Source organism: Castor canadensis, chromosome 1 (genome assembly GCF_047511655.1).
Source record: "Castor canadensis chromosome 1, mCasCan1.hap1v2, whole genome shotgun sequence".
In the NCBI taxonomy this organism is placed as follows: Eukaryota; Metazoa; Chordata; class Mammalia; order Rodentia; family Castoridae; genus Castor; species Castor canadensis.
The window spans coordinates 206,987,130-207,012,487 of NC_133386.1; the positions used below are offsets into that span (position 1 = coordinate 206,987,130).

Sequence of the window (25,358 nt, forward strand, 5' to 3'; positions counted from 1 at the left end):
GAGTGGGAAGACAGTTGATGCAGAGGGTTACAGTTCTAAGCAGAATTCTTTCCTCAGTGAGGGGGGAATCAATGGGGATGGTGCTGTCTACAAAGGTGGCACTGGGGTTGGCAGACTGCCTGTTCTGTGCTGTCTTGTGTCACATTCCTGGAGGTGCTGTGGTGTTATGGGCATAGAGAGACTGGCCCAGCTCCCTTCCTAGCAGGCCTGGCTGCATTTCCTTGTGGAAAAGGCTGAGCTGTTATGATGAGAAGAACCAACTATGGCCAAGTCCTCTGGGACTCTTGGCTCCTAAATGTATGTGGGTTTGGGGTCCCAGCCTGAGCAGGTCCAGGCAATTGCACTTTGTGATTCCTGTGGATCACTGCTGTCCTTGCCCTGATGAGCTCCTGCCCTCCAGTGCCTTCTGACCAAGTGCATGGAAAGGTGTGTCAGCTGCGTGTTGACTTTGCCTCGACACAACAGAGAAACTGAGAGGTTAGGAGGGTCCAGACCTGAGAGACTGTCCACACTGGCCATCCTCTGATCCACATCCACTCTGTCTGCTCCCCTTTCTGCGCTGCCCCACTCCTTCTTCCCACTTCCCTCTCCTTTTCCTTGTCTGGGCCATGGAGACTGGGCCAGGCCTGGCCAGGCTCACTGAGTGCTCCAACATTAAGCCAGAGCCAGTGGCAGTGTCACGGAAGTCAGGTGCAGATTCTCTCCCATCCCTGCCCCTCACCCACAGCCTAATGGTTAGGCTGTGCTACTTCTCCAGGTGAGAGACACTGGCGGCAGCTGAGGGTCGCCCCAGCCTCCTGCACAAGTGACTTGGGTGCTGAAATGGTTGTGGAACCTTATTGCTGTACAGTGAAACCTGTTTCCAGGAAAAAGCTTGGTTCAAGGCCCACCCACTGTGCCTGGCTCTAGGGAGCCCCGACTCCCTCCTCTGCATGCTCACGAGCAGTCTGCTGAGCTTCATCAGGCAGTCCTGGCTCTGAGCACTGGCCAGGAGGGCGCTAACCTTTGCCTGTTCTTGGCCACTCCCCAGGGGAATTGCTGCTGGGCCTGTGCTCTGCCCTAGACTCCCAGCATGGCACTCAGGCTTACCTAGCAGCCGTAGCACTGGTAGTCTCCCAGCCACTCCTTTCCCCCAGCACGGAGAAGGAGCACATTCTGTGGACCTGGGCCTTCCCGTGTATCTAACGGAGTCACTTTTCTTTGCCAACAGTCCCTGAGGTTTTGCAACTCAGTGATGCCCTCCGGGATGACATCCTGCCTGAGTTTGGGGTGCGGTTTGAAGACCATGAAGGTGGGTGAGCCTGCAAGCTACTTGCTGGGAGCATGCGGAGGGTGGGGAGATGCGGGTGAGAAGAAGGGTGCTGAGGACTTGGGAGTTGTTGTTGTTAGTATTACTGTTATTGTTATTATTTGTACCAGGGATTGACCTGGACCCCAGGGCTTCATACTTGCTAGGCAAGTATCTACCATTTGAGCCACATGTCCCAGTGTTGTTTTTTATTTGTTTGTTTTGTTGAGGTAGGGTCTCCTAACTTTGCCCAGGCTGTCCTCCTGCTTCTGCCTCCTAAGTACCTGGGATTACAGGTGTGAGCCACTATACCCAACTTAAAACTGGTTAATTTTTAATTTCTCAGCTGATGGGTTGAATTTGACGAAGCCCAACGGGCACGACCTGCCCACTGCAATGCTATTACACACTACCCGGGGTTGTACTTCAGTGCTGTTATGGAGAGCTTGGTTTGGTTTTTGTTTTGTTCTGTTTCAGTGCTGGGATAAATCCAGGGCCTTGTATATACTAGGCAAGTGCCCTACCACTGAGCTACAGCCTCAGCCCCGAGTTTTGGTTTTGCTTGTAATGTTTACCAGTTTGTTCCACCTGGCATTGATTTTGCCTGTGTGAGCCTTCGGGCAGGTCCCCAGTTTCCCCAAGGGCGAGCAGTGTGGGGGCCTCAGCTGGCAAGCTCAAAGGTCTGGGCCACCCAGCCTGGCAGGGAGGATGGGTCCACAGGCCCTGTGTCTCACTGACTGTCTGCTTTTCAGGACTGCCGACTGTGGTGAAATTGGTGGACAGAGACACCTTACTGAAAGAGAGGGAAGAGAAGAAAAGGGTTAGTAAAATTAAGACAACTGAGCTTGATTTTGTTGAAAATGAAAACTCCATTGGGTTGTTAATGTAGTTTTAAGAATTAGTGTTTATTCTTTTTTTTTTTAATATCATAAGTATCAGAAAGAAAAGTAAAGTAGGTAGATAACTTTGTGACAATTCAGTAGCCAAAACAAAGAAGAATGTGTGTTCTTTTCATTTTGTTTTTTGAAACAGGATCTTGCTGTGTAGCCCAGGTCATCTTCTGACTCACTTTCCCTCCTGAGTGCTAGGATTACAGGTGTGTGTCACCACATCTGGCAGAGAACTTGTCTTCTAATGAAGGACCTGATCTTAAAACATACTCCCTTTGCTGAAGTGAAACAAGTCACTTAGCAAACTATGTTAGCACCTGGCTCTTGCCTGAGTGCTACATGTCCTGGATACCTCTACCTGCCTCCTACTTTCGTGTGCCCTTCCCTCACACGTGTACCCCCCAGCACGCGCGCGTGCGTGCTCACACTCACACACACACACAAAATTCAGTGCACCAGGACCTTTGCCTGGGCCTCATCCCTAGTGATGGAGAAGGCCTCTGCGTTCAAGGACTCAGGTGTCTAGTTGGAAGGGGAATGGGAACAGAAAGACATTGTCAGAGAGGGTGCGGTGGTGCGTGCCTGCAATCCTAGCACTTCAGAGGTTGAGGCAGGAAGATCAAGGTCAGCCTGAGCTGTATAGCAAGACCCTGTCTCAAAAAAAAAAAGAGGACACATTGTGATAACTTCTGGGCACACGGGGTCTCCTCAGGTTTGCGGGTGGCAGCAGTGGAGGCACCTGCTCTCCGTGGGCCATGTAGGAATCTGGAGCAGGTACTGTGATGGGTGGATACCAGCTTGGAGCACAGGCTTGGGTGAGCTGCTCTCCCAGGGGTCCTCAAGAGGGACTTCAAAGGTAGAGGTAACAGTTGGGTTTCAGAGCTCATGTTCAGAGTCAGGGAACAGAGTTGAGAATGCACCAGCCTAGACAGGACCTGCAGGGAGGCCAGGCAGGACGGCAGTGGAGGGCCCGTCTCAGCACTGCGCTTCTCCCATAGGTTGAAGAAGAGAAGAGGAGGAAGAAGGAGGAAGCTGCCAGGAGAAAACAGGAGCAAGAAGTAACACATGTTTGCTTGTTTGTTTGGGGTGGGGGCCTTGCTGGCAGATGTACACTTTGACTCATGCCCCATAGCTCTCTCTACCTCCTTTGGGCTTGGCCAGGTACTCTGGGGATCCTGCCAAACAGAGCTCTGCTCTGCCTCCACCCACCCTGTTCACAAGGTGCCCTAGAGCCAGCTGGGGAGCAGCTGAGGGGAAGCAGGCATGAATGGGTCTCCAGCTCCAAGGCAGCTCTTGCCAGCTCTACACGTCAGTGTTAGCAGCCTTCCTACTGCTCCCAGGTAGCAGATGGAGCTTGACTCTACAGTCCACTCCTTCAGTTTTCTGCCTGGCTTCCCCACCCATCTTTTGCAGCTGAGTTCGAGCTTGGGAGGAAGTAGGTGTCATGGTGATGGTGTGAAGCCCTGTGTGGCACTTGGTGACTATGACCATGTGTTGTGTGTTCTAGGCAGCAAAGCTGGCTAAGATGAAGATTCCACCCAATGAGATGTTTCTGTCTGAAAGTGACAAGTATTCCAAGTTTGACGAAAATGTAAGAATTCTTCTGTTTTGTAGAACTTGTCAGACCACATTGAGCTGGAGTAACAGGAGCTTTCTGCCAGCGGGTTTTCTGTTTAGAGAAGATTGTGAGGGTGTCTGGGACTTGTTTAGGTCCAAGGCTTCCCACCCCAAGTGCCAGTCTTCTCCTCACAATCAGTCCCTCCAGGCAAGGCTGAGCCTGAGCTGCTCCTGCTAGTATTGCTACAAGTCTTGGCCCTGGGCACTGAGGGTCATGGCCTGGCTGAGTTTGGGATGACAGAAAATGAGGGCCACAGGTTCTGCAAGGACCTTGCAGCTGGTCAGAGTGCCAGGTCACAGACCTGCCTTCTGCTCCCTGGAGCTCTGCCTCTGGACCTTTAGGCCTCACCTCCTGGTTCTTAGATGTACTCATGTACACCTTCAAGCTGGCCACCTGAGAACTGAGCCGTGGTAGGCCCTAATGGGGACAGTGCCCCTCACCACAGGTAGGGTGCCCCAGACTCTGGTCGCTTCTCTCCATTCTTAGCTGCTAGAGCTACCACTGCCAGGTGAGCATGCTGGACACTGAGCGGGTATGGCCGCTCCTGCCTGGGTCCAGATGTAGCCCAACCAGGGAGATAGGACTTGAAGGCTGAAGGGCAAGGGAAGCTGGGCCTCTGGCTGGGTGGGCAGAGGAGCCCGATGGCGCCTGTGCTGTCATTGCAGGGCCTACCTACACATGACATTGAAGGCAAGGAACTGAGCAAGGGACAGACCAAGAAGCTGAAGAAGCTGCTCGAAGCACAGGAGAAGCTCTACAAGGAGCATCTGCAGATGGCCCAAAACGGGAGCCTCCAGTGAAGAGCCACTGCTGCCCTGTTAGCCCGGCCATGTGGACCGCAGGGCCTTCGCCTCATGACAGTGACCCGTGCTCTGGTCACACTTACAGCTGTCCTTGGGCCCTAAACTAAGAATTGTGTTCATGTAGGTCCGTGTCAGCAGTGGCTCTGAGGCATCCGTAATAAATTCTACCTAGTAAGGCCCGTGCCACCCTCTCCTCGTCACCCTGCGCTCAGCATTTGGCAGCATGACCTCCTGACTGCTTGGTCAGCAGGCTGCAACTTAGGCACGCTGGTCAATGGAGCCCCTTCAGCCAGCTTCGGCAGCTAATCTGTGCTGTGTGGGCGCATTTGGAGGTATTTGAGTAGGAAAAAGGCTGGCTCAGCCTGGCGGATCCCGCTGAGCCCCAGACAAAGGCTGCTTAGCCTGCCTCCTGGCTCTGATGAACACACACACTGCAGGTTTCCTAGAGCAGCCAGCAGGACAGTGGTTCTACGGGGCAGGGCTCTGGCGAGCTGCCCAGGACTGCTGCGGGGGACAGCGAGCCCAGATCTGCACAGTTGGAGGGTGAGATAAAGGGTATCAACACAGCGGGGACGTTGGTCACTGTGTGCAGCCTGAGGGCTAAGTCATCGCCACCTGCTCCTGCTCAAGTGCTCTTCTGGGCTGAGAATCAGCACCAGCACTTCAACGTGCCTGGCTGGCTGTAATACAGGCGGGTGTGAGCTGGAGCCAGACAGGCCTGGGCATCGGTTGGAACATCCGTTCTCAAGTCTGTTAAACGACCCATATGGGAAGTACACCAGGGGCCAGCGTGGCTGTGCTGTCCCTCTGTCCCTGCAATCGTGCTTCTGTGGAGCTGTCCTAAAGGCGCCTATACAGTATGGGATGCCACGCCATGTGCATGTGCTGTTGGTTCAGCAGTGCGAGATCCAACAGGAGGCTGGCACAGCCCACCTGATTTCAAGGGGTCTTGCATCAGTGCAAAACAGCACTGTGGGTGGAAGCAGTGAAATCAGTCCTGGGGGTTGATGTCTGGCTTTTGAAACGTGTCAGTGTTTCACATACAAAAAAACCCAGTAAGACAAAGTCCCCAAGCTACAGTGAAGCCGTGTGTTCTAGCTGTTTGTTGCTACTAACAAATCACCCAGAACTTTGTGGCTGGTCACTGCAATGGTCGTCTTATTATTGACTTGTGTTCTGGGTTGACAGGGCTCAGCTGTGTGGTTTCGGGTTCAGAGTGTCTCACGTAGTCACACTCACCTGTGCTTATCTGAAGTTTGCACCTGGGCTGGGGCTGCTAGGCCCCTCTGATCTCTGTGTTCTCAGTAGGTGGCTTCAGGATGGCTGCATATGTGATGTGCAGTCCACAGGTGCATGGGCTGAGGGGGCGGGGCAGGGAATGGGGTTGAGGGGACATGGGGGGGCTATATGGCATTTCAGGGTCGAGCCTCAGAGATTAAGATAAGACCTCTTCGGTCCTCCCAGTGGAGGTGTCTCAGAGGCCACCCACATCCAGAAATAAATTCTCAGAGAGTATGGGGGATGGGAAATACTGCTGCAGCCAGTTCAGAGTCTACTGTCTGCCACAAAACTGGAAATCAGAATGACCCAGGAGTAGAATACCACTCCAGCTGATGGGGGATTTGGTGCATAGCTCAGTGGGGTATCTTCTAAGGCCAAAAGGATGCAGAGGAATCAAGCATAATTCAGAAACTTTGTTACTCATAATATTGGCATACTTCTTTTCTTTCTTGCTTGCTTTCTTTTTTTTCCTGTGCTGGGAATTGGACCCAGGGCCTTGCACATGGTGGTCAAAAGCTCTACCACTGAGCCACACCCCAACCAGGGAATAGTTATTTTCAAACTCTGTATTCCAAAACAAAGTAAATAAAAATGTCTGTGGCAGCAACAAAAACTTTAATGTAATAGATAAAGTACAAGTATAAAAACCAAAGCAGGTATTAAATGTGAATTGAGCTAACTGGAGCTTTAGACAGCTGATCCTTTCCCAGCTGTATAGACAGGAAGGCTGGCAGAGCAAGATGGCCCTGCAGCATGGAGCACCAGGACCAGATTGGGGCTCTGAACACTATCCCTTGCCTGCAGAAGTGGCCACTGTCTGGAGAAGTGGATCCCTGGGCCTCCTCATGCCCAGAAAGGGACCCTGGAAGACTAACGACTCAAGTCGTATCTCCAGAAGAGCTAGTAACACACATCAAGGGATTGGGTCTTGCCAGGTGCCAGTGGCTCAGGCCTGAAACCCTAGCTACTCAGGAGTCAGAGATCAGGAGATTGCAGTTTAAAGCCAGCCCCAGGCAAATAGTTCACAAGACCCTATCAAAAAAAAAAAAAAATCACAAAAAAGGGCTGGTGGAGTAGCTCAAAGTGTAGGCTGAGTTCAAACACCAGTACTGCAAAAAAAAAAAGAGAGAGATTGTGTCTCAAGGGAAATATGCTAAGGAGGAGGAAAAGCCAATCCCCAAAGGTAACATGGCAATATTCCCAAATCCAAGCTGTAGGAATGGGGATGGATGAGGCTGCCAGGGGCTGGGAGGGATGAGGGGGTGGTTATGTGCAGTGTCAGTTCCTGGTATTGATCTCATACTCTGGCCACAAGACACGACTGTCAGGGAGACCTTTTGGTACAACTTCCTGGGAATAATTATTTTGAAATAAAAGCCTTCAGGAGCTTCTACTCGTCATGTTTGGGACAATTTAAGCGCAGAAAACAATGACTAAGTGAAACCCAGGAGTCTGCTTACTTTCAGAGATGGAGAAAGCCAGAAGGTACTAATTTGTCACCCACTAGAGGTGGCTTTTGTGGCTCCTTTGCAAGCCTGTCTTTGAGATGGTATTGGGCATTTCCCCACCTTCTGTGGGACTCTATTTCAGGGTCCAGATGGCCCCAGCTTAAGAGAAAGTTGCTCTTTACCCAAGGATGCCCCCAGTAGTAGTGGAAGAAAGCATGGATTAGGAAACCCCAATGTGACCCTAATGACATCACTGGCCGGACTGGAACTACCAATGATACTGAGGCCCTTGGATGGAAGTTAGGAGCCCTGGATGGCTTCACCATGGCAGTGGCTTGCAGGTGGCTTGGAGGTTTGGGATAGGGAGGTATGTGTCACTTTATGATGCTGGGCTCTGCCCAGCACTCAGTCTCAGAGCCACTCACAGAGGGGCCATGGGCTGGAGGAGTGCAGTGCTCCACAAAGAATAATAGTGTTTTCCCCTAGAAACTGTGAAGAAGCCTTTAGGCCTAAGCTTGTTCACTATGCGGGTGCATGTGCACCACCAGATGGCTAGCACAGGTTTGTTTGTTTGTTTGTTTGTTTGGCAATACTGAGGTTTAAACTCAGGGCCTTGCACTTGTTAGGCAGGCGCTGGACCACTTCTGCCACTCCACCAGCTTTAGCGCAGATTCTTGACTTGGGTCTGGGTGGAGCCCAAGATTCTGCCTTCCCTGCAGTCTCCCAGTACAGGCTCCTGCTGCCCTGTGGGCCAGAGAAACCACCCCCCACCCCACACCATCCACAGGAGACACTGGGTGGAGAGAAGCTGGCAGGCAGCACCATGAGGGAGTCATTCTGCAGGATGCCCAGGGAGAGGGGGGCTTCAGCCTCATAAGTGGCGGGGAGCTGAGGAAAAAGCACCCTGGAGAGACCAGAAAGGAAACCAGCTTGGGGGTGGGAGGAGGCAGTGGAGATGGAGTTGACCCCTGGGTTTCATTCCAGTGCAGGGAATTAGCTGCTTCAAGGCATGAACTTTGATTGGTTTGACAAACCAGCTACAAAGACTTTTTGGGAAATTCACCTCCAGACTGAAAGTTGGATGATGCTGAAGGGTTTTTGCTAATGTTAGTGTGACAATGACAGTTTGTGGCTAGGAATGAAACAGCAAGATGCCCACGGCACAGCATTCCTCAGCCGAGGGCACAAGGAAGCAGCGCCTGCACAGTGCTCCTGCTCACATCTAGGAGACTGGAGGCAGTTTTGAGTCTGCCCCCTAGATTGGAAACTTCTCACACCAGATACGCTTAAAACTGAGCCATGAGGAAACTGGCTGGGTGAGTGAGGTTGGCGTCTGGGCTCATATGGGCTGCTGATAGGTGTAAGGGGCAAACAGTGCCCAGGAAGGCACGCTGGCAGAGAGCCAGGACCATGGAGGATGAAACTCTCAATGTGTCCAGGAGCCTCAGGGCCAACCCTGGGAGTTCTGACCCCAGCAGTCCTCAGTCCTATTGCACTGTAGCATCTAGAGCTTTCAAACCAAATGTCCAGACCACCTGGCTCCAGGCCAATTACACTGGTGAGCAGTAGGGAGGTCCAGAGGGGTAGGAGCAGCAGACAATATGGTCAGAACTCGTGGGTGGGGGGGGAAGGATAGGGTGGCCAGGCCCCCAGGGCACCCCAGCAGGAAAACCGCTATGATGGAGGCCAGGGCACAAGGATGGCCTGGTTCAAGTGAAAAGAGGCCTGGCTTGGTGGATCTCACAGCTGGCACTTCTGCTGGGTGGTATTCCAGCAGGAAGGACTCTGTCCATAGGGACAAAAAGACGCGTCAAGGCTGAAGCTTTGGCATCAGCAGAGCTTGGTGTTTGTCCAAGGTGCAGGGACAGAAGGAGTAGATCCTCTGAGTCCAAGTATCTCCCCAGAGGAGTGACCAGTTCAGGGAGGAGATGGAGCCTGGTCCTGTCTTCTGGGTGTTGGGTTTGGAATGATAATCACCCTCCAGACTGTGGGCGCCTTGGTTCAAGTTGAGCAGCTCCTTCAGACACAGTCTAAATGCTGGGTGCACACTGTCCCCAAGTGGCGAGGGGGCTGCCACAGGAGGTAGGCTTCTGTCCTTGGGTCCTGGAGACTGCACCACAGCCTATCACGGTGAAAGCAGGGCAGGGGCTTTGACTGGGAGTGGGGAGTGGGAAGCCTGTGCCTTCCTCACAGCGGTGGGCCAGTCCTCAGTCCCTCATACCTACTGTAGCTCTGAGCACTCAGTGTGGAATGTCCAGGAACTCGAGGCTGCACTGGGAGGCAGGAGAACCAACAGGGCAGGTCCCCAGGGAATGGAACTAGCACAATGAAGTCCAGATCCCCCAGGACATATGTTGTACTGAGTCAAACAGCACCCCCCTAGGTCTACCTAGGACCCTCAGATAGGGGCCTTATTTGGAAGCAGGGTCTTTGCAGATGTAATTAGGTGAAGATGAGGCCATCCTGGGGTGGGGTGGAGTACGGTGGGGGCCTAAGTCCCGTATGACTGGGGTTTCTATAAGAAGAGGAGACACAGTGACACAGACATGTAGGAGAGGAGGCCATGTGACCAGAGAGTCAGAGACAGTCAAGGGCTGCTGGAGCTATGAGGAGCTGGAAGGGGCAAGAAAGTTCCTCCCTTTAGCCTGCAGAGGGAATGTAGCCCTGCAGACACCTGGTTCAGATGGCTGGCCTCCAGGGCTGTGAGAAGGACCTTCTGTCACATAAGCCCCTGGTTGTGGTACCTTGTTGCAACACCCACAGGAAGCAAGTAGACACCTGTTTCCCTACCATTGCAGCAGAGACACTTGCTAGGACTTAGTGCTTTATTTAAATGAATTCATTCAACGCTCAAAACACAGTGTACAGAGTTCCAACAATTACATGGAAAAATGGTGAGTAGAGTAACTGCAGTTGACAACAATTGAATATTTCAAAATAGCTAGTAGAATTTTCAACGTTCCCAACACAAATGTCTGAGGCAATAGATATGCTAATTACCCAGATCTGATTACTACACACTGTATACATGTGTTGAAATACCACATTGCACCTCATAAATACGTGGTTAGTGTCCACTAATTTTTTTTTTCAAGGAAATAATGGAGGACAGAAAATGCAATCTTGGTGCAGGCAAGCCAGAGCTGTTACCTAATTTCAGATGCAAGTCAGGCGTCTGCAGGTTCCCAAGAGCCACTTGGCAGGAGGCTGGCTGCTTGAGGTCCTCCTGCTGAGGAGTCCCAGGCCGGAACACACAGATCTGAAAAAATGCCAGAGTACCCAGGACCATTAGGCCCCTGCACATTCCTCCAAATGACACTCAACCTGACATCACCTGCTCTACACCTCAGTGCACCAGCTGCACCTGCCCTGGGATGCCTCTCCTGATGGCTTCCCTGTGCCATCTTTAGGATCATGAGCAAACCCCAAGCTATTTGTGAGTCCTAGAACACACCATGCCGCTGGCCGCCCAGGCTCCACACGTGGCTACTCCACAGGAGGCCCAGCTATTAGCTCCAGCATCCCTTCCTCCAGAAGCCCACCTGCTGTACTGCTCCATCAGCTAGTGGTGAGGAGATGAGGGCAGGAAACAGGGGAAGAGAGACCCACAGTCAATTGTCACAGTCACGGAAACAGACAGTGGTATGTGATGGAAGTAAACCAGGGATGGTGGCTTCTTAGACAAGTGACCATCAGGGAGACCCAAATGAAGATGGAAGGTGTGGGCGGAGTAGACTGTGGTATTATTCACAAACTTCTTCCAAATCTGTAAGAACCCTGGAGGCCAGACAGATCAAGAGTCGGCCCTTTTGGCCCCCCAAAGGGCTACCGCGATCACAGGCTCAGCACACAGACCCCATGGTTACTGCCCCAGCTGCACTGGGCATTCATCCTGGGCACAGGGCCTGTGTGAGACCAGATATCCCCCAAGGGCTCAGTGCAGGCAGAGCTATCCTAAAAGACAGGATTAAAGGGAACTACTGAGTGCTAACCCTGAGCCCTCCCTGCCTGCCTTCAGGCACACACTTCCCATCTTCTGTCCCTGAAGGCACCTGTCTATGTCCTCACCACACAGGTAATAAAACAGCCAACACCTGGGTCAAGCTGACAATGCACCCAGTGTTCCAAGTCTCCCTGAACCCCTGCGAAGGTGCGTGGGTACTTGTAGTATAGATGGGGAAACAGAGGCCCAGGCCCAGAGTCACCCGGCTAGAATTTACAGACAAGGGATTTGGCATCAGGAGTCTCAGTAATCCCTGCCCTGAAGCCATCTACACCACCTGACACCCGGGACAACTGCCAAGGCACTGAGTTGTCTGTGCTGGGCTGTATGGTGGCCCCCAAAAGTATTAACACTGACGTCCAGTCCCCTGGGCCTATGCATGTGACATTTGAAATAGAGTCTTTGCAGGTGTGTGTGATCATGCCAAGATGACATTATGGGGGGGGGGGTCCTGAGTCACCCGAGGCAAATAGTTCGGGAGAACCTATCTCAAAAAAGCCCATCACAAAAAAGGGCTGGCGGGTGGTTCAAGGTGTAGGTGCTGAGTTCAAACCCCAATACCACACAAAACTAATAAATAAAAAATAAAAAGAGGGCACGGTGACACGTAAAGGAAGGGCATGTGAAGACAGAGATCACAGTGATGTGGCCCCAAGCCAAGGAGCTGAAAGGTGCAGCTCCTAGGGAGGGAGTTCAGCCCTCCTTTCATTTCAGCGTTCTAGCCTCCAGAACCGTACAGAGTATGCTTTCTGGTTTGCAAGCCACCCAGTTTGTGGTATTGTTATGGCAGCCACAGGAAACTGGTCCAGCGCTCTCAAGCCATTACACACTGACGAAAGGCTGTGTGGGGCCTGTGGCCCACCTGTCTGCCCACTAGAACCCTCGGCCCCCAGACATGCCGGATGCAATGACCGAAAGTGGACTTGAGACTATTAGATAGAAGCAGCGCCTCAAACTTGAAAATGCTCGAGTTCTTTCACGGTTTGGTTGGTTGTGCTTCCTTCTTCCAACGCAACCCCACTCTCACCAAAGGCAAAGCATCTTCATTATAAGAAAGTCAGAAAATTCTAGTTAAGGCAACTAGGACTCTCAGTGACACACACAGCCTCACACAGCCGGCAGAGTTCTCTGCGTGGGGCATGCAGGCTTTGGGTGGCACAGGCTTGTCACCTCTGAGATTGGTAACCAACCAAAGTCCTGAACTCCACCAGGCGCTTTTAGACGGCATTAACTTTCGAATGACTTCTGCCCAGGAAAGGCGGGCCCTTGACCTGGGCAGAGGCAGTGCCCTCCATGGGGCAAAAGGTGCGGGGCGGGGTGGATGGAGGGTCCCGTGCACAGCCCTGGGTATCTAATGATTGGGGACAGGGGCTGCAGGAGGCACGAGGCCCGGGGTGCCATCCAGGCTGGGGGTTGAATCAGAGGAGATGTTAGGAGGCACCGCCCCACTGCAAAGCGTAATTACCAGGAGGGCACAAGCGGCACAGCAGATAAGGGCTGCTGGACAGTGCACACGAGCCTTCTGAGGAGGACCAGCGCCATCCACGTGCGGCGCGGCGCCTGCTCCTTTAAAGAGGCGCCTCACTAGACCGCGTTGCTGGGCACGTCACACACTATGTGCAGACGACTCCCAAGTCTAAGCACGGCCCGGTGCCCCTCGCGGCCTCTGATTGGACGTCTTCCGCGGCGCCGAGGCGTAGTTGACTTGCGCCGCGATCGTCCAATCGCAGCCTATTTTGCTCGAGGAGGGCGGGGCCGGGAGGTGCGGCCAATAGGGAGCGGCTTTGTTGGCGGCCACGGCGGCGCAGCCCGGAGCAAGCGAAGGCACGGCCGCCACTGCCGCAGGAGGCGCGAGGTGCGGAGCGCGGCGGGGCAGGCGGGTAACGGCGCGAAGGGCGAGCGGGCGGGCGGGCGGGCGGGGAGTGGGGCCGGGTAGGCCGGGGTGGCAGGCAGGTGGTAGCCGTCATGGTGCCGGGCTGGCCGGGGCGGCTGGCAGAGGCGGGGCGGTGTCCTAGTTGGCCGGGCGGCGGCAGCGGAGTGGGCCGCTGGCGGCGGGCGGTGGCGGCGGCGGGCGGCGGGCGGCGTCTTCTCCCCTCCTCTCTGCCGGCCCCGCCCCGCCCCCGGCTGAAGGTCAGCAGCGCTTTGTTCGCGCCGCGGCCTCCCGCGCGCACGTGAAGCCCGGGCCCGCGCCTCTCGCCGGCGCGGCGAGCGGGGACCGCGCGGGACAGGACGGGGCGCGGCGGGACAGCCAAGCGCGGTGTCCGCCGGCGGCTCCTGGAGGGTGACGGGGTTGCGAGCTCCCCGCAGCCCGGCGGGTGACCGGGGCGGGGGAGAAAAGAGCTCCGCGCTGCGGGAGGGGGGACGGAACTCAGGGGAGTGGGCTCCGAGCCCTGCCTTGCAGAAGGGAAGGGGTCTTGGGAAAGGAGGCCGTAGGAGTCCGCACCCACGGGGGTGGGGGGCTCCTCTTGCACGTCTTGCCCGCGGTTCCGAGCGAGCGGCCGGTTTCTGAACTCTTCCCTTCACTCCCTTGGCCGGCCCCAGCGGAGCACTGCTGGGTCACGACAAGGCTCCCGCATCAGCCCGCAGGCCCCCGACGCGTCTCCGACGGCCTGTCGGAAGGAGCGGCTGCAACTTCTGTAGCATCTCTGCCCCACCCCGGGCCTTTCCACGTTTCCGCTCTGATCGCTGCCTGCTGGACACCCCGTTTTCCTGCGTTCAGTCGCACCGTGTATAAACACAGGCCTGTGGCATGCTCTTGCGGTAAAAGTGCCCACCCCTGTTCTTGAGCCTTCCTGCCGGAGTAACCGTAGTTCCAAATAACTGTCTCCTGTTTACTGCACGCCGGGGGCTCCTTTGAGCTCTTTGCGCGTGTTAACTCAAGTCACAGTCTGTTGAGCGTCCTTAACTTGGAATGCTTGGGGCCACAGGTGTTTCAGGTTTTGAGATATTTTCGTACATTTACCAGATGAGCATCCCTAATCTGGAAATGCAAAAGCCGACGTAAAGCTGGAAAAGGTTTGGGTTTTGTTTGAGATTTTTTTCCAGTAGGGGTGGTCAACCTGTAATTGGTTTTCCATTTAACTACCAAGGGAACTAAGTCGGTTTCCTTGGGAAGGTCGGTATAATGACTTGACCAAATTAACGGAGCTTGGATTAAAACCCAGGTAGTTTTAACTTGGCTCAGAGCTGCTGGTTCTGTAGAGGCAATGAGACATTTTTTAGAGTTTTAATGTTTTCCTTACTGCACTAAGCCTAGATGAACTCTTGGATTTGAGGATTTCCACTTCAGCATTCTGTTATCCCAAAGAATGCAGATAAATGCTTCCTGTGGTAGAATCTTCAGATGTTTCAGACTGGGGGTCAGCCATTGCCGGTGGAATAGGCAATGTGGAAGGCGGTGATAGGATCAGGATATGTTCCAAAGATAAATGAGTGGCTAAAGAAGAGGGAGCAGTGTAGTAGGTGAAGTTAGCAGGAAAAGCTCTCGAAGATGAATTTTTTTCAGTTTATTAGCTACCACCTCGTTTGTGGACAAGAAAAAAGTTTACGTTCAGATTTTAGAGGTAAGTTACTCTTTTTTTTTGTCTGAGATTGGAAAGGATTGAAGTTAAGAGCCCTTTGGTCCATAAAAATATCGCAAAACTTAATTTCTTACAAAAGGGACTTGTTACATAGGTATAGAAATTATAACCTTCCGAAGTTTAGGGTCTTTTTCATTAGAGTTTTAGGGATCCTTCTCATGGTATGATCTCATGCTCCAGTTTAATACTTTACTGCTGTCTTGAATAACTGTTCTTACACATCATTTGCTGTCTTTTTTCCTGGTGACCATTATTATTGGTTCGTAATGTCTGCCGGTGCTGTGCCTGTGTATCATGACATCTTAATTTTTTTTTTTAAATTTTGTTGTCTTAGCTTTGAATCCGCCACTGGTTTTCAAAATGAGTATAGAATAATTGGAGAAATTGATCAGGTTCTTTGTAGCTATCATTTTTAGTTTGATAACTTTGATACCCGAATTCTAAAAAGGATACATGTTTTAGGATGTCCTCAGAACATACAGGACATGTAGCTTTATGAATTGACCATTTAGATGCTCAAAACTAGTGTGGGATTATAATTTCGGAGATTTTTACTGTGTGAGGTACTTTGCCCTTTTATAGAGATTAAGTTCTTAGAGGTGGGATTGTTCATCACCCCTTTACGGTGTGAATTGATACTTGAATGTTAAAAGTATTCCCATTGGGTTGAATGTGGTTGTGCATGTCTGTAGTCCCAGCTACTCTGGAGCTGGGAGTTCAACAGCAGCCTGGGCAACATAGCAAAACCCCATCTCAAAAAAAATGTTTTTCCATTAGCCTGTTGGATTTTTAGATCCCTCTTTTTATTGACAGCATATTTATTTCCTGTTAGCCATTCCTAGATTGAAGTTTTCCATTTTTCTTCTTTTTGAGCAGTTGATAGTCTCTAAGATTAGGAGGAGGTGATCTCAAACATAATATGTAAACAGCACAATGGAGTTCAGAATTACGTTTTTTGTTGTTGCTTTTGATGGGACTGGGGTTTGAACTCAGGGCTTCATGCTTACAAAGCAGGTGTTCTGTTTGAGCCACACCCCCAGTTTGGTCTGGTTATTTTGGAGATGGGGGTCTCTCTCAGCCTCCCAAGTAGCTAGGATTACAAGCTAAGCCACCTGCACCTGGTGATGCTGGGGGTGGAACCCAGGGCTTTGCATATGCTCAGCAAGTGCCGTTCCTCTGAGACCCCCGCCCCCCAAGCCAGAATTACTTTTAGAGGTGCTTTGCATCCTTTTCTTTGGCTTTGTAGTTTAGAACCTTGCCAGAGAGCCTAAATTTTTTGGTTTTGAAGAAAAATATTTTGTGGGCAAGAGCTATTTAATTAAATACCTGAAGATTTGAGAACCATCAGTTGTATGCAGTAGGCAGGTGCCATCGCTGCTGGGATCCTGTCCTCCCTTGTGATGGCCTCTTCCTGAACAATAAGTCAGCAGCATGAGCTTGTTGGAACTGCTAGCCAAGGAGAGCTTACATTTTGTTTGTTTCAAAGGAAATGTGTTTTGGGCTTCCAGAATAAAAGGCTGATACTAGTTTGACTCTTCTACCACTAGAGTGGAAGGAAGTAGCTGATGAGAAGTGGCAGGAAAGCACCTTCTGCCCCCAGCCTGTTTTGCATGCATGGGGCCTCCTGGCTAGCAAGCTGGGCTCTCTCTGAGCCACAGCTGTGAGGTTTGTCTTTGAGCACACACATCCTTAGTGACTGGAAGGCCTTTATTGATGGGTAGATAGTGAGTATCTTTATGACATTTTTTAAGAAATGACTGGCGGGCAGATTTGCTTGCATCTGGCAGCCATTGGTTTTCCACCCTATGTGCTGAAGGGGAAGCCCAGCTGCTTTACTTGGTGCTGTTGAATGTGCAACTTTGTGAGTTTTAGTAACAGGAGATGCATTGTATTTTTGTGGTATGAAAACTACAAAAGCTGGCTTTGTGAACTTTACCTTTTAATCTTGACTGCTTGGTTATGTAGTCTCAAACTTCCTGTTCCTCTGTGTAAGTGTACTTTGTCAGCTGTCTTAACTAAATGTGGTTCCATCCCATGTCCAGGGGGAAAGCCAGTTAATAAACAAGGTGAGGTAGTTTCAGTTTAATAGTGTATGGTAGAAAGATCAGCTCTATGCTTTATGTGTAAAGATTGTAGGTACTATATTTGAAAATAGTATTCATTTGCTCAGTTCTTGCAGAGCAGCTTCCAGTGCTTTATGTATCTTTATTTGTGCATCCTCAAGCACTTGCTACATGCCAGGTGTAGTTTTTGGTGCTGGGGTTTCCCTGTTGAGTAAAACAGACAAAAAGCCTTGTCCTCCTGTCTGCAGTGGGAAGGAGGCAGACATGCAAGTTAGGTGGTGGTAGATGCTTTTGAGGAAAAAAAAAAAAAATAGAGACTGAGGTCTAGGCTCGTTGTAATTTGAAATAGGTTGGAGAGGGGAATGCCTTAATGACGAGGTGACAAGATCTTAGGTACTTGATTAAGAAAACTTTTCAAATGTTTGCTCTGTTCAGTTGTATTCTCATGAGTTGGCAAGAAAAGGGCAGAAGGGAGGGAGAAGGCAGGAGTGGGTCAAGGAAGACCACTGTGCTTCAACACAAGTGGAGTGCTTAGGCTAAGGTAGGGAAATCATTTTTACTCTCTTTCAGCAAATCTCTGGAGAGAGAGATGGTCCCCTGTTGTCTGGAAATAGTATCTCAGTAGACCTGTAAGCAGACATGACTGTTGAAACTTCTCTATCCTGTGTCTTCAGAAACTGCTTGGGGCAAGCTAAGAATTGTGTGGCTTCCTGGTGCCATGTTGGGTACAGAACACAGCGAATTGGCTAGGCAGAGATTGGCATGCCAAGTCTGGTGCTGGGTCCTCGGACTGCTGCATTGAGCAAATAGACAGGGCCCCTGTCCTCATAGAGGAGCTTGTTTTATAGTGGGAAACACACATGCATTGTTTTAAGCACTATAATTAAAAGATTCTTACTTCGTAGAAACAAGCAGAAAAGGAGTGATCCCTATACCTATCACCTAGTTTCAACAATCTTAGTTTATATATCTGGCAATCTAAGTTTATCTGTAACATGTTTGCTCTTTAAAAAAATATATTGTCAAATAATAACTATTGCACATGGTGGGTGGTTTAGTCTGGTTTTGGGGGTTTTTGTTTTGGTTTGGTTTGGGTTTTTTTTGCAGGGGGAGGGTGGGTGAGACATGTATCCCAGGCTGGCTTCCTCCTGCCTCAGCCTTCTGAGTCCTGGGATTACAGGTGTAAGCCACCACTCTGGCTTTATATCTGTTTTTGTTTTTGTTTTGTTTTGGTGGTATGGGATTTGAACTCAGGACTCATGCTTTCAGGGCAGGCACTCTACCACTTGAGCCATTTTCGCCAACCCTGTTTGTGTTGGTTATTTTTGAGGTAGGATCTCAAACTATTTGTCCGGGCTGGCTTTGGACCTGAACTGCAATCCTCCTCAGCTGCCTCCTGAGTAGCTATGATTACAGGCATGAGCCACTGGCACCTGGCTGTTTTTAGTTAAACTTTTTTGATAAATACCAGAAGATAAAGGAGCTGCATATAAATTAGATTCTTAGTAATTGAATATTACTGAAATCAGTTTGAATATAATTTCAAGACTACCTGTGTGAATTTAGAATCTGGACATTCCCTCTTCCTTTTGTTTTTAGTTGCTAATAGATTAAAAGTGTAAAGGAAAGGAATGTTGCTTAGCAGCATTTTCCATTAGTTTGGAAATTTACATAAGTTACATGGTTGTTTATTTTAAATGTTTTCACTTGCCTGCTGGTACATTTACCTAACATCCCAATTAACTTCTGGTCAGGCATTCTACCACTTGAGCCACTCAATCAGCTCCAAAATAAAGAGTGTTATATACTACATGTAAGTTTTTGTTTTGTCTTTTGCAGCACTAGAAACTCAAGGCTTCATGCTTGCTAGGCAGGCTCTCTACTGCTTGAGCCACTCTGCCAGCCAGTTAACTTCTGATGCTCGGGTTGGTGTTGATGGTCTGGGTACGGCATCTGCTGATTGGGAGCAGTATAATAGTGAGATTTGGACTGTCTCTGGGCCTTATGTCTGGCCAGGTTTTACAGGTGGGGACAGTGAGATGTCCTAAGGCCTAAGGTTCGTTCCTTAGAATAATTGTCTCCTTTGCTTGAATTTTTTTTTTTTTTTTTTGGTACTGGGGATTGAACCTAAGGCCATGACATACTGGGCCAGTGCTCTACCAGTTGAACCACACCCCCTGCCCCTTGCTTACCTTAGTTATTTTTCTGATAGGGTCTCCTGCGATCCTTCTGTGTCTCCTGGTAGCTGGGATTACAGGCATGCTCTGCCACACCTGGATTGTTGGTTGAGATAGAGTCATACTAACTTTGCCCCATCTGGCTTAAAATTCTCCATCCTCCTTTCTCTGGAGTAGGTGGGATTACAGGTTTGCACTGCCACACCCAGCTCTTTCTTTTGGTCCTATGCTGGTGTGATCTAATACTCCTGAAGTTGTTGGGCCTGTACCCCAGGAATGATAACACTCCCTCTTAGGTCAGTAGGGTCAGCTCACCATCACGCAGTACTTTATGTGGACCAAGCTACTATGCTTTAGAACTCATTTAACTGCATCTGTAACTTAGTAGGCTGCTAGAAATTCTGAAGAGTTTAAGAACATTATATTTAAATTGTATTTAAGATCATTTTAATCATTCACTTAACTCATTTAAAGACATTTGTCTTTATGAAGACAGGTAATGTATAAAAATTGGGGGTTTGTGGCAGGCATTGGTTGCTCACACCTGCATGAGAGGCTAAGATTGGGAGGATCATGGTTTGAGGCCAGCCCATGCGAATAGTTCTTAAGACTCTCATCTCCAAAATAGCCAGAGCAAAATAGACTGGAAGTGTGGCTTAAGTGGTAGAGTGTCTGCTTTGCAAGAGTGAAACCCTGAGTTCAAACCCCAGTCCCACCAACGACTACAAAAAATTTAGGTGTTATGAAGTATGACTATACTCCCCAGATTAAAATAACCTAGTTTCAAATTCAGATTACTCTAGCTGTAGACTAAATGCTTTCAGTTAAAAATTAAGAATTTATCCTGGTGCTGGTGGCTCACACCTGTAATCCCGGCTACTCATGAGGCAGAGATCAAGAAGATCAAGGTTTGAAGCCAGCCCGGGCAAATAGTTCTGCAAGACCCTACCCCAAAAAACTCTGTCACAAAAAAGGGCTGATGGAGTAACTCAAGGTATAGGCCCTGAGTTCAAATCCCAGTACTGCAAAAAATTTAAAAGTTAAGGATTTTATTGGATAATTTGCTACAAAAGTTTAAAAAGCTTTCCACAGAGAATGTGGGATAAAAAAGAAATTCCACAAATAAGATTTTTGCAGTGTCTTACATAAATAAAAGCAGGACATTGGCCCTGGGAAGAAGCCTCAACTACTGCATTCTTTTAATTTAGAATATTCTTTCCTCTGGTGGCTCTTTCCTGTCTAATTTGGTTGCCTTTTTTGTTGTTTTGTTTTGGGTTTTGAGAGGGTCTTAACTGTTGACCTTGCACTCATGATCCTCCTACCTCAGCCTCCCGAGTCCTGGTATCACAGGTATGCACCCCCATGCCCTGCCTTAATCTTTTTTTTTTTTTTGGTCGTGCTCTTTATGTTTCTTTTTTTTTTTTTAACTGATTCTTATTTTAGCAGTACTGAGATTTGAACTCCAGGCCTCACACTTGCTAGGCAGGCACACTTACTGCTTGAACCACTCCATCAGTCCTCTTGATACTCTTCCCACTTCCCAACAAGGCTTAGGACTGCAGCTTCATAAAGCCAACATTACACTTGGTATTCCAACATTTAAATCTCAAATTTGCAAATTTGATTGTGTGTGTGTATGTGTAACCAGAGTTTGAACTCAGGGCTTCAAACTTGCAGAGAAGGTGCTCTGTTGCTTGCACCAGCCCTTTTTGCTCTGGTTATTTTAGAGATGGGGTCTCGAGAACTATTTGCCCTTGCTGGGTTTGAACTGCAATCATCCTGATCTCAGCCTCCCAGACAGCTAGGATTACAGGTGTGAGCTGCAGGCGCCCAGCAATTTGATAGTTCTTTATAACTTTTAGTGTTGAGGATTTTATTTTTGAATTATTATTATTAGTAATTGTGCAAAGTGGTTTGTTATGGCATTTCATTCTTGATATGCTGTGTACTTCAATCATATTTACATACACGTTATAACGTTAGAGATTGCTGACCTTGCAGTCTGTCACCGTCTACGTTGCTTTTCCTTACAAGAAGGGAGCAGAGTTTAACTTGATTTGATGACTTCACAGCAGATGGGTAGGATAGACTGCATTTTATAGTCAGAGTGGAGAGGCCTAGTGTGCTGCCAAGTACTAGGAACCTTGGGCCTTAGACCAACTTTCAGCTGGGTGCTACAGTTTATGGACGATGGAACGGAGGTGCAGAGGAGGGCCAGATAGGAAATTGGGGGTCGGGGGTGGGAGTGACTCAAACCCAGATCAAAACTAGATTGCTTGTTGTGTGTCTGCTTTCCCTAGACATTGAATTCTGTTTCTCTCTCTCTCTCTCTCTCTCTCTCTCTCTCTCTCTCTCTCTCTCTCTCACTCTGTTTGTTTTTGTTTTGTTTTGTTTTTTTGTTTTAGGCATTGAGTTCTGGGTTAGTTTGTTGGTTTTTATTTTTCAAGATTACTTTCTTTAAGTGGGTGTAATGACTCACTTCTATAATCTCAGCTGCTTGGGAGGTGGTGATGAAGAGAATTGAAGTTCAGAGCCAGCCAGGCAAAAAGCTAGCGAGACTCCCATCTTAACAACAATGAAAAAAGCTGGGCATGTTGTTTCATGTCTATAATCCCAGCTACATGGGAGGTGTAAGTAGGATTGCTGTCCAGTATGGCCTGGGCAAAAAGGGTAAGGGGTGTGGGTCAAATGGTAGAGTACCTGCCTAGCAAGCTCCAGGCCTCAGTTCAAACCCCAGTACCTCAAAAAAAATTTTTTTTTGTTTTCTTTCCCACTGTTCAGATTCATCTTCTGTTTTTGTATCCTTGATGTAATAATTTCTGAGTTTTTGTTTTGGGAGCTTTTTTGAGAATATCGTGTCAGGTTTTACTTAAGTGCCTGTCATGACATTCCCAAATGTAGCATTAGACGACACAGTTAGGTGTACTGTATCATGAGCCTACAGAGTTGGAGTAGGTGTCAGTCCCTAGACAGGTGAGCCTCTTAGCCTGTGCCTGAAGTAGGGTGTATTTATGCGTGCAGCTTGCTTGTTTTGCACTCTGGGACAGCATCATGAGTACATAGAGAGGAAAGCCTTCCCCCTCTTTCTGCATACGATGGACTTCTTGGAATGTGGTAGCGCCTCGGGATTCTGACCCGACTGGATAAGCACTCAGAGGCAGCAGGGAAGATAGAAGGATCTGGATTTGAAACCCAAATCCACATCTTTCGGGCCACGTGACCTTGGAGTAGGCCTCTCACCTTTCTGAACAGCTTCCTCACTTACAAAGTGAGGTTAGTTCCCCCCTTGATGAACTGATGGGAGTGTGAAATGTGTGAAGCTCCTGGCATGCCAGACTCTTGCTGGTACGGGAAGTGCTGGAGATGAAGGTGCTGGCTGTACTAGTGACTCCTTAATGAAAACGAGTCTGTTCATTAGTCTGGCATTGAGAGCTGCTCCCGGGCTGGCAAACTCCTTCCATCAGTTAGTGTGTGTTGTCTAGAGAAGGTACTATCAGAATCACACTAGGCAATGGGGAGCTCTAATTATATAGCCAGGTGTAGGTGGTATCAGTGGGTAGCCAAGTCGGGTAGTACGTATGACCCAGAAAGCCAACATGCCAATCCTACTATAGAACAAGAATAAGTAGGAGTGGAAAACCATATTAAACAAAGATGTTCCTGGATCTCATTATCAAAAGTATATCATAGAAAAACCCCACCTCAGCATTTAACAATTGGCAAATGATATGTTCACTGTCAGAATCTTAACCAAACCTAATTATGAAGACCTCCCTACTTCATCCCTTGTATTTGTAGTGTGAGAAAAAGCAGCTAGTAGCTTGGAAACCATATGATAGCAGCAACCATGAGCTGGGTGGGAATAAGAGTGGTGAGGGAGGCAGAGGTAGAGAGTTTAGCAATTTGGATCCCGGTTAGAATGAGTTTGGATTTTGCAGAAGGTGATGGGACTGTTGAAGGGTTTTTAAAACCTCACTGAGATAGGGCTAAGTTTGGGTAGCCACCGTGGTGATGGTAATGTGGGTATGGTCAGCTCTGGGGTTTGAACTCAGGGCCTCACGCTTGCTAGGCAGGCACCCTACTGCTTGAGCCACTCTGCCAGCCCTTTTTTGTGTTGGGTTTTTTTCCAGATAGGGTCTTGCAAACTAATTCCCCTTGTTGGCTTCAACTTGCAATCCTCCTGATCTTGCCTCCTGAGTAGCTAAAATTACAGCCACAGGTGCCCGGCTCTTTCTGCTTCGCTTTTTGAAGTAATACAATGTAAAATTTCTGTAGTGTTTCCACACATTTCATCTTAAAACAATAAAAACCTAATTAAAAACTCCAGTTGAGTTAAATACAAAACATTTGTAGGTTATAAATTCTGATAGTGGAACTGGCCAAGTGGCTAAAGTGATAGAGCGCCTGCCTTCAAGCCTGGTGCCCTGAGTTCATACCCCACTGCCACCACAAAAATTCCCTAGTGTTCATTATGTGCAACATGTGTGCATAACATGTAGCCCATCAAAATTCAGTTTATGAATGAAAAAATTTAACTAAAAAGTCCTACCTGGATACAAGTTTCTTGTTCTGTGCTTCCTTAAAATTTTGTGGCTAAGTGGTTTGGGCTGTGCTTGGACCCTGGGAGGGAGGCGACAGCCAGGCTCCAGGTGGAGCAGCTTCTGGAGAAGCACTCCAGTCTGACCCAGATGAAGCATGAGGGGCTTCTTGACACTTCTTATGTTTATTGCATATTTAGGGGCCTCTGAAGAGCTGTGTTTACATGTTACCTTGAATGCATTGAGACCAAGTTTTAGAATTTTGTTGATAGCAAGTTTTTCTATCTAAGAAGAAAGTACCCCAGAATCTATCCTTAATATTGATAGCTAGAAAGTCACCAAATTTTCCCATCCAGAGACAGTCACTTTAAATATGCCTTATGAAAGTGGGATCATACGGGATGTATTAAATGATGTCTTTACACAGTAGTACATCTTTGATGTAGAAATAATAAAAGATGCAGAATTAGCAGATAAAATTGGAATATTACCCTGTGCATTTGCTCAAGAGGCAATGTAAACACCAGTGAATGTTTTGAATTTCTCTAAAATAACTGGATTAATATACTATATGGTTCTGTCATTAAATTTATTATAGAGATAAGGTAAATGAGGATTAATTGTTCTTATAGTGAAATCTTACCACTTTAGTGTCAGTAAGAGAAATTTTTATGAGTAAAATTTACTATAACGAAGTGCATAGATCTTAACTATACTCTAATGAGTTTTGACTGTGAACCCAAGTACCTCAGGCAAGACTTGGAACATTTTTTCATCCAGGGAAGGTGCCTACTGCCCCTTCGATTTGCCTCTCCATGCTATAGACAGGCAGTATTGAAGAGTACATCCGAACAGATGTTTTTCTTTGTGAATGTAATTGTTACAACTCTTTTTAATTTGTAGGGGATAAAAGCATTCAGATGGCAGATAACAGGTAAGCCAAAGTGGACTTGATCATTGGAGTTTAAAAATGTAGTTGGTGACCAAGAGCCAAGCTGTATTCCAGTAAACTTAGAATCAAAATTAAATGCATTCAAGCTCTAAGTGATGGCTCTTTATTTCATTTTCCCCGCGTCTCCGAGCTGGTAAAGAAATGTCTTTCAGACATGAACGGTGTCTTAGATAGTGATACTTGGAGACCTCATGTGGAAAGCAGACATTACGCTCCCCAGCCTTTAGTCCCATCTCCCCCACCTGCCATGAAGTCACATAATTAATTTGATGTGACTACTGATGGTCAAGGGGAGAATTTTTTGTGGGCTGTTCAAGGTCAATGTTGGTTGTATCTTCCTTGGTTGCTTTTCATAAGGAGGGTGTGTCCAGACATTCTTTGAAAACTGTTAAACCTGTTTTCGTGGACTTCATTCTTTTGGAGATGTTGCATGGCTGGTGTTTAGAGTGCCACAGACACTGTCATACAGCACAAGGTGGCTTGCATGAGCCCTTGATCGAACAGTAGATGTTGATTGGTTCGTTGGTTGATTGGTTTAGCTTGAGGGCTGGGAGCAGATTCTGAGGAAAGAGATTATAGACAGAAAGCTAAGAATCTTTGGCAAGGGTTGCAAGTGAGAACCAAGCAGGATAGCCTGTGTATTGGGGATGGAGGGGTGCTTGGTGGTAAACAGTCTTTTCAGAACAGCGAGGAGAGGGAGTCTCCACTAGGTAACA

General features: G+C 48.7%; 2 protein-coding genes across 8 annotated transcripts in view; both read left to right on the forward strand.

Moving 5' to 3' along the window:
• Cars1 (cysteinyl-tRNA synthetase 1) overlaps positions 1 to 5,749 on the forward strand; it is a 45,661-nt gene extending 39,912 nt beyond the window's left edge. For both annotated transcript variants that reach the window (XM_020168799.2, XM_020168800.2), the window contains 5 exons: positions 1,211 to 1,291; positions 2,041 to 2,108; positions 3,177 to 3,236; positions 3,686 to 3,769; positions 4,462 to 5,749. In XM_020168799.2, coding sequence (XP_020024388.2) covers positions 1,211 to 1,291; positions 2,041 to 2,108; positions 3,177 to 3,236; positions 3,686 to 3,769; positions 4,462 to 4,596 — 428 coding nt within the window. In that variant the 3' untranslated portion in view covers positions 4,597 to 5,749. The remainder of the gene's footprint in view (positions 1 to 1,210; positions 1,292 to 2,040; positions 2,109 to 3,176; positions 3,237 to 3,685; positions 3,770 to 4,461) is intronic.
• A 7,332-nt stretch (positions 5,750 to 13,081) lies between these two features.
• The window catches only part of Nap1l4 (nucleosome assembly protein 1 like 4), a 40,506-nt gene continuing 28,229 nt past the window's right edge, over positions 13,082 to 25,358 (forward strand). Inside the window, exons 1-2 of one of the 6 annotated variants that reach the window (XM_020168796.2) lie at positions 13,082 to 13,186; positions 24,594 to 24,624. In XM_020168796.2, the coding sequence (XP_020024385.1) occupies positions 24,611 to 24,624 (14 nt within the window). In that variant the 5' untranslated portion in view covers positions 13,082 to 13,186; positions 24,594 to 24,610. Of the gene's footprint in view, positions 13,212 to 14,130; positions 14,895 to 24,593; positions 24,625 to 25,358 lie in introns of those variants that run through there. The other 5 variants (XM_020168797.2, XM_074051008.1, XM_074051003.1 and 2 more) reach the window with 5 other exon arrangements.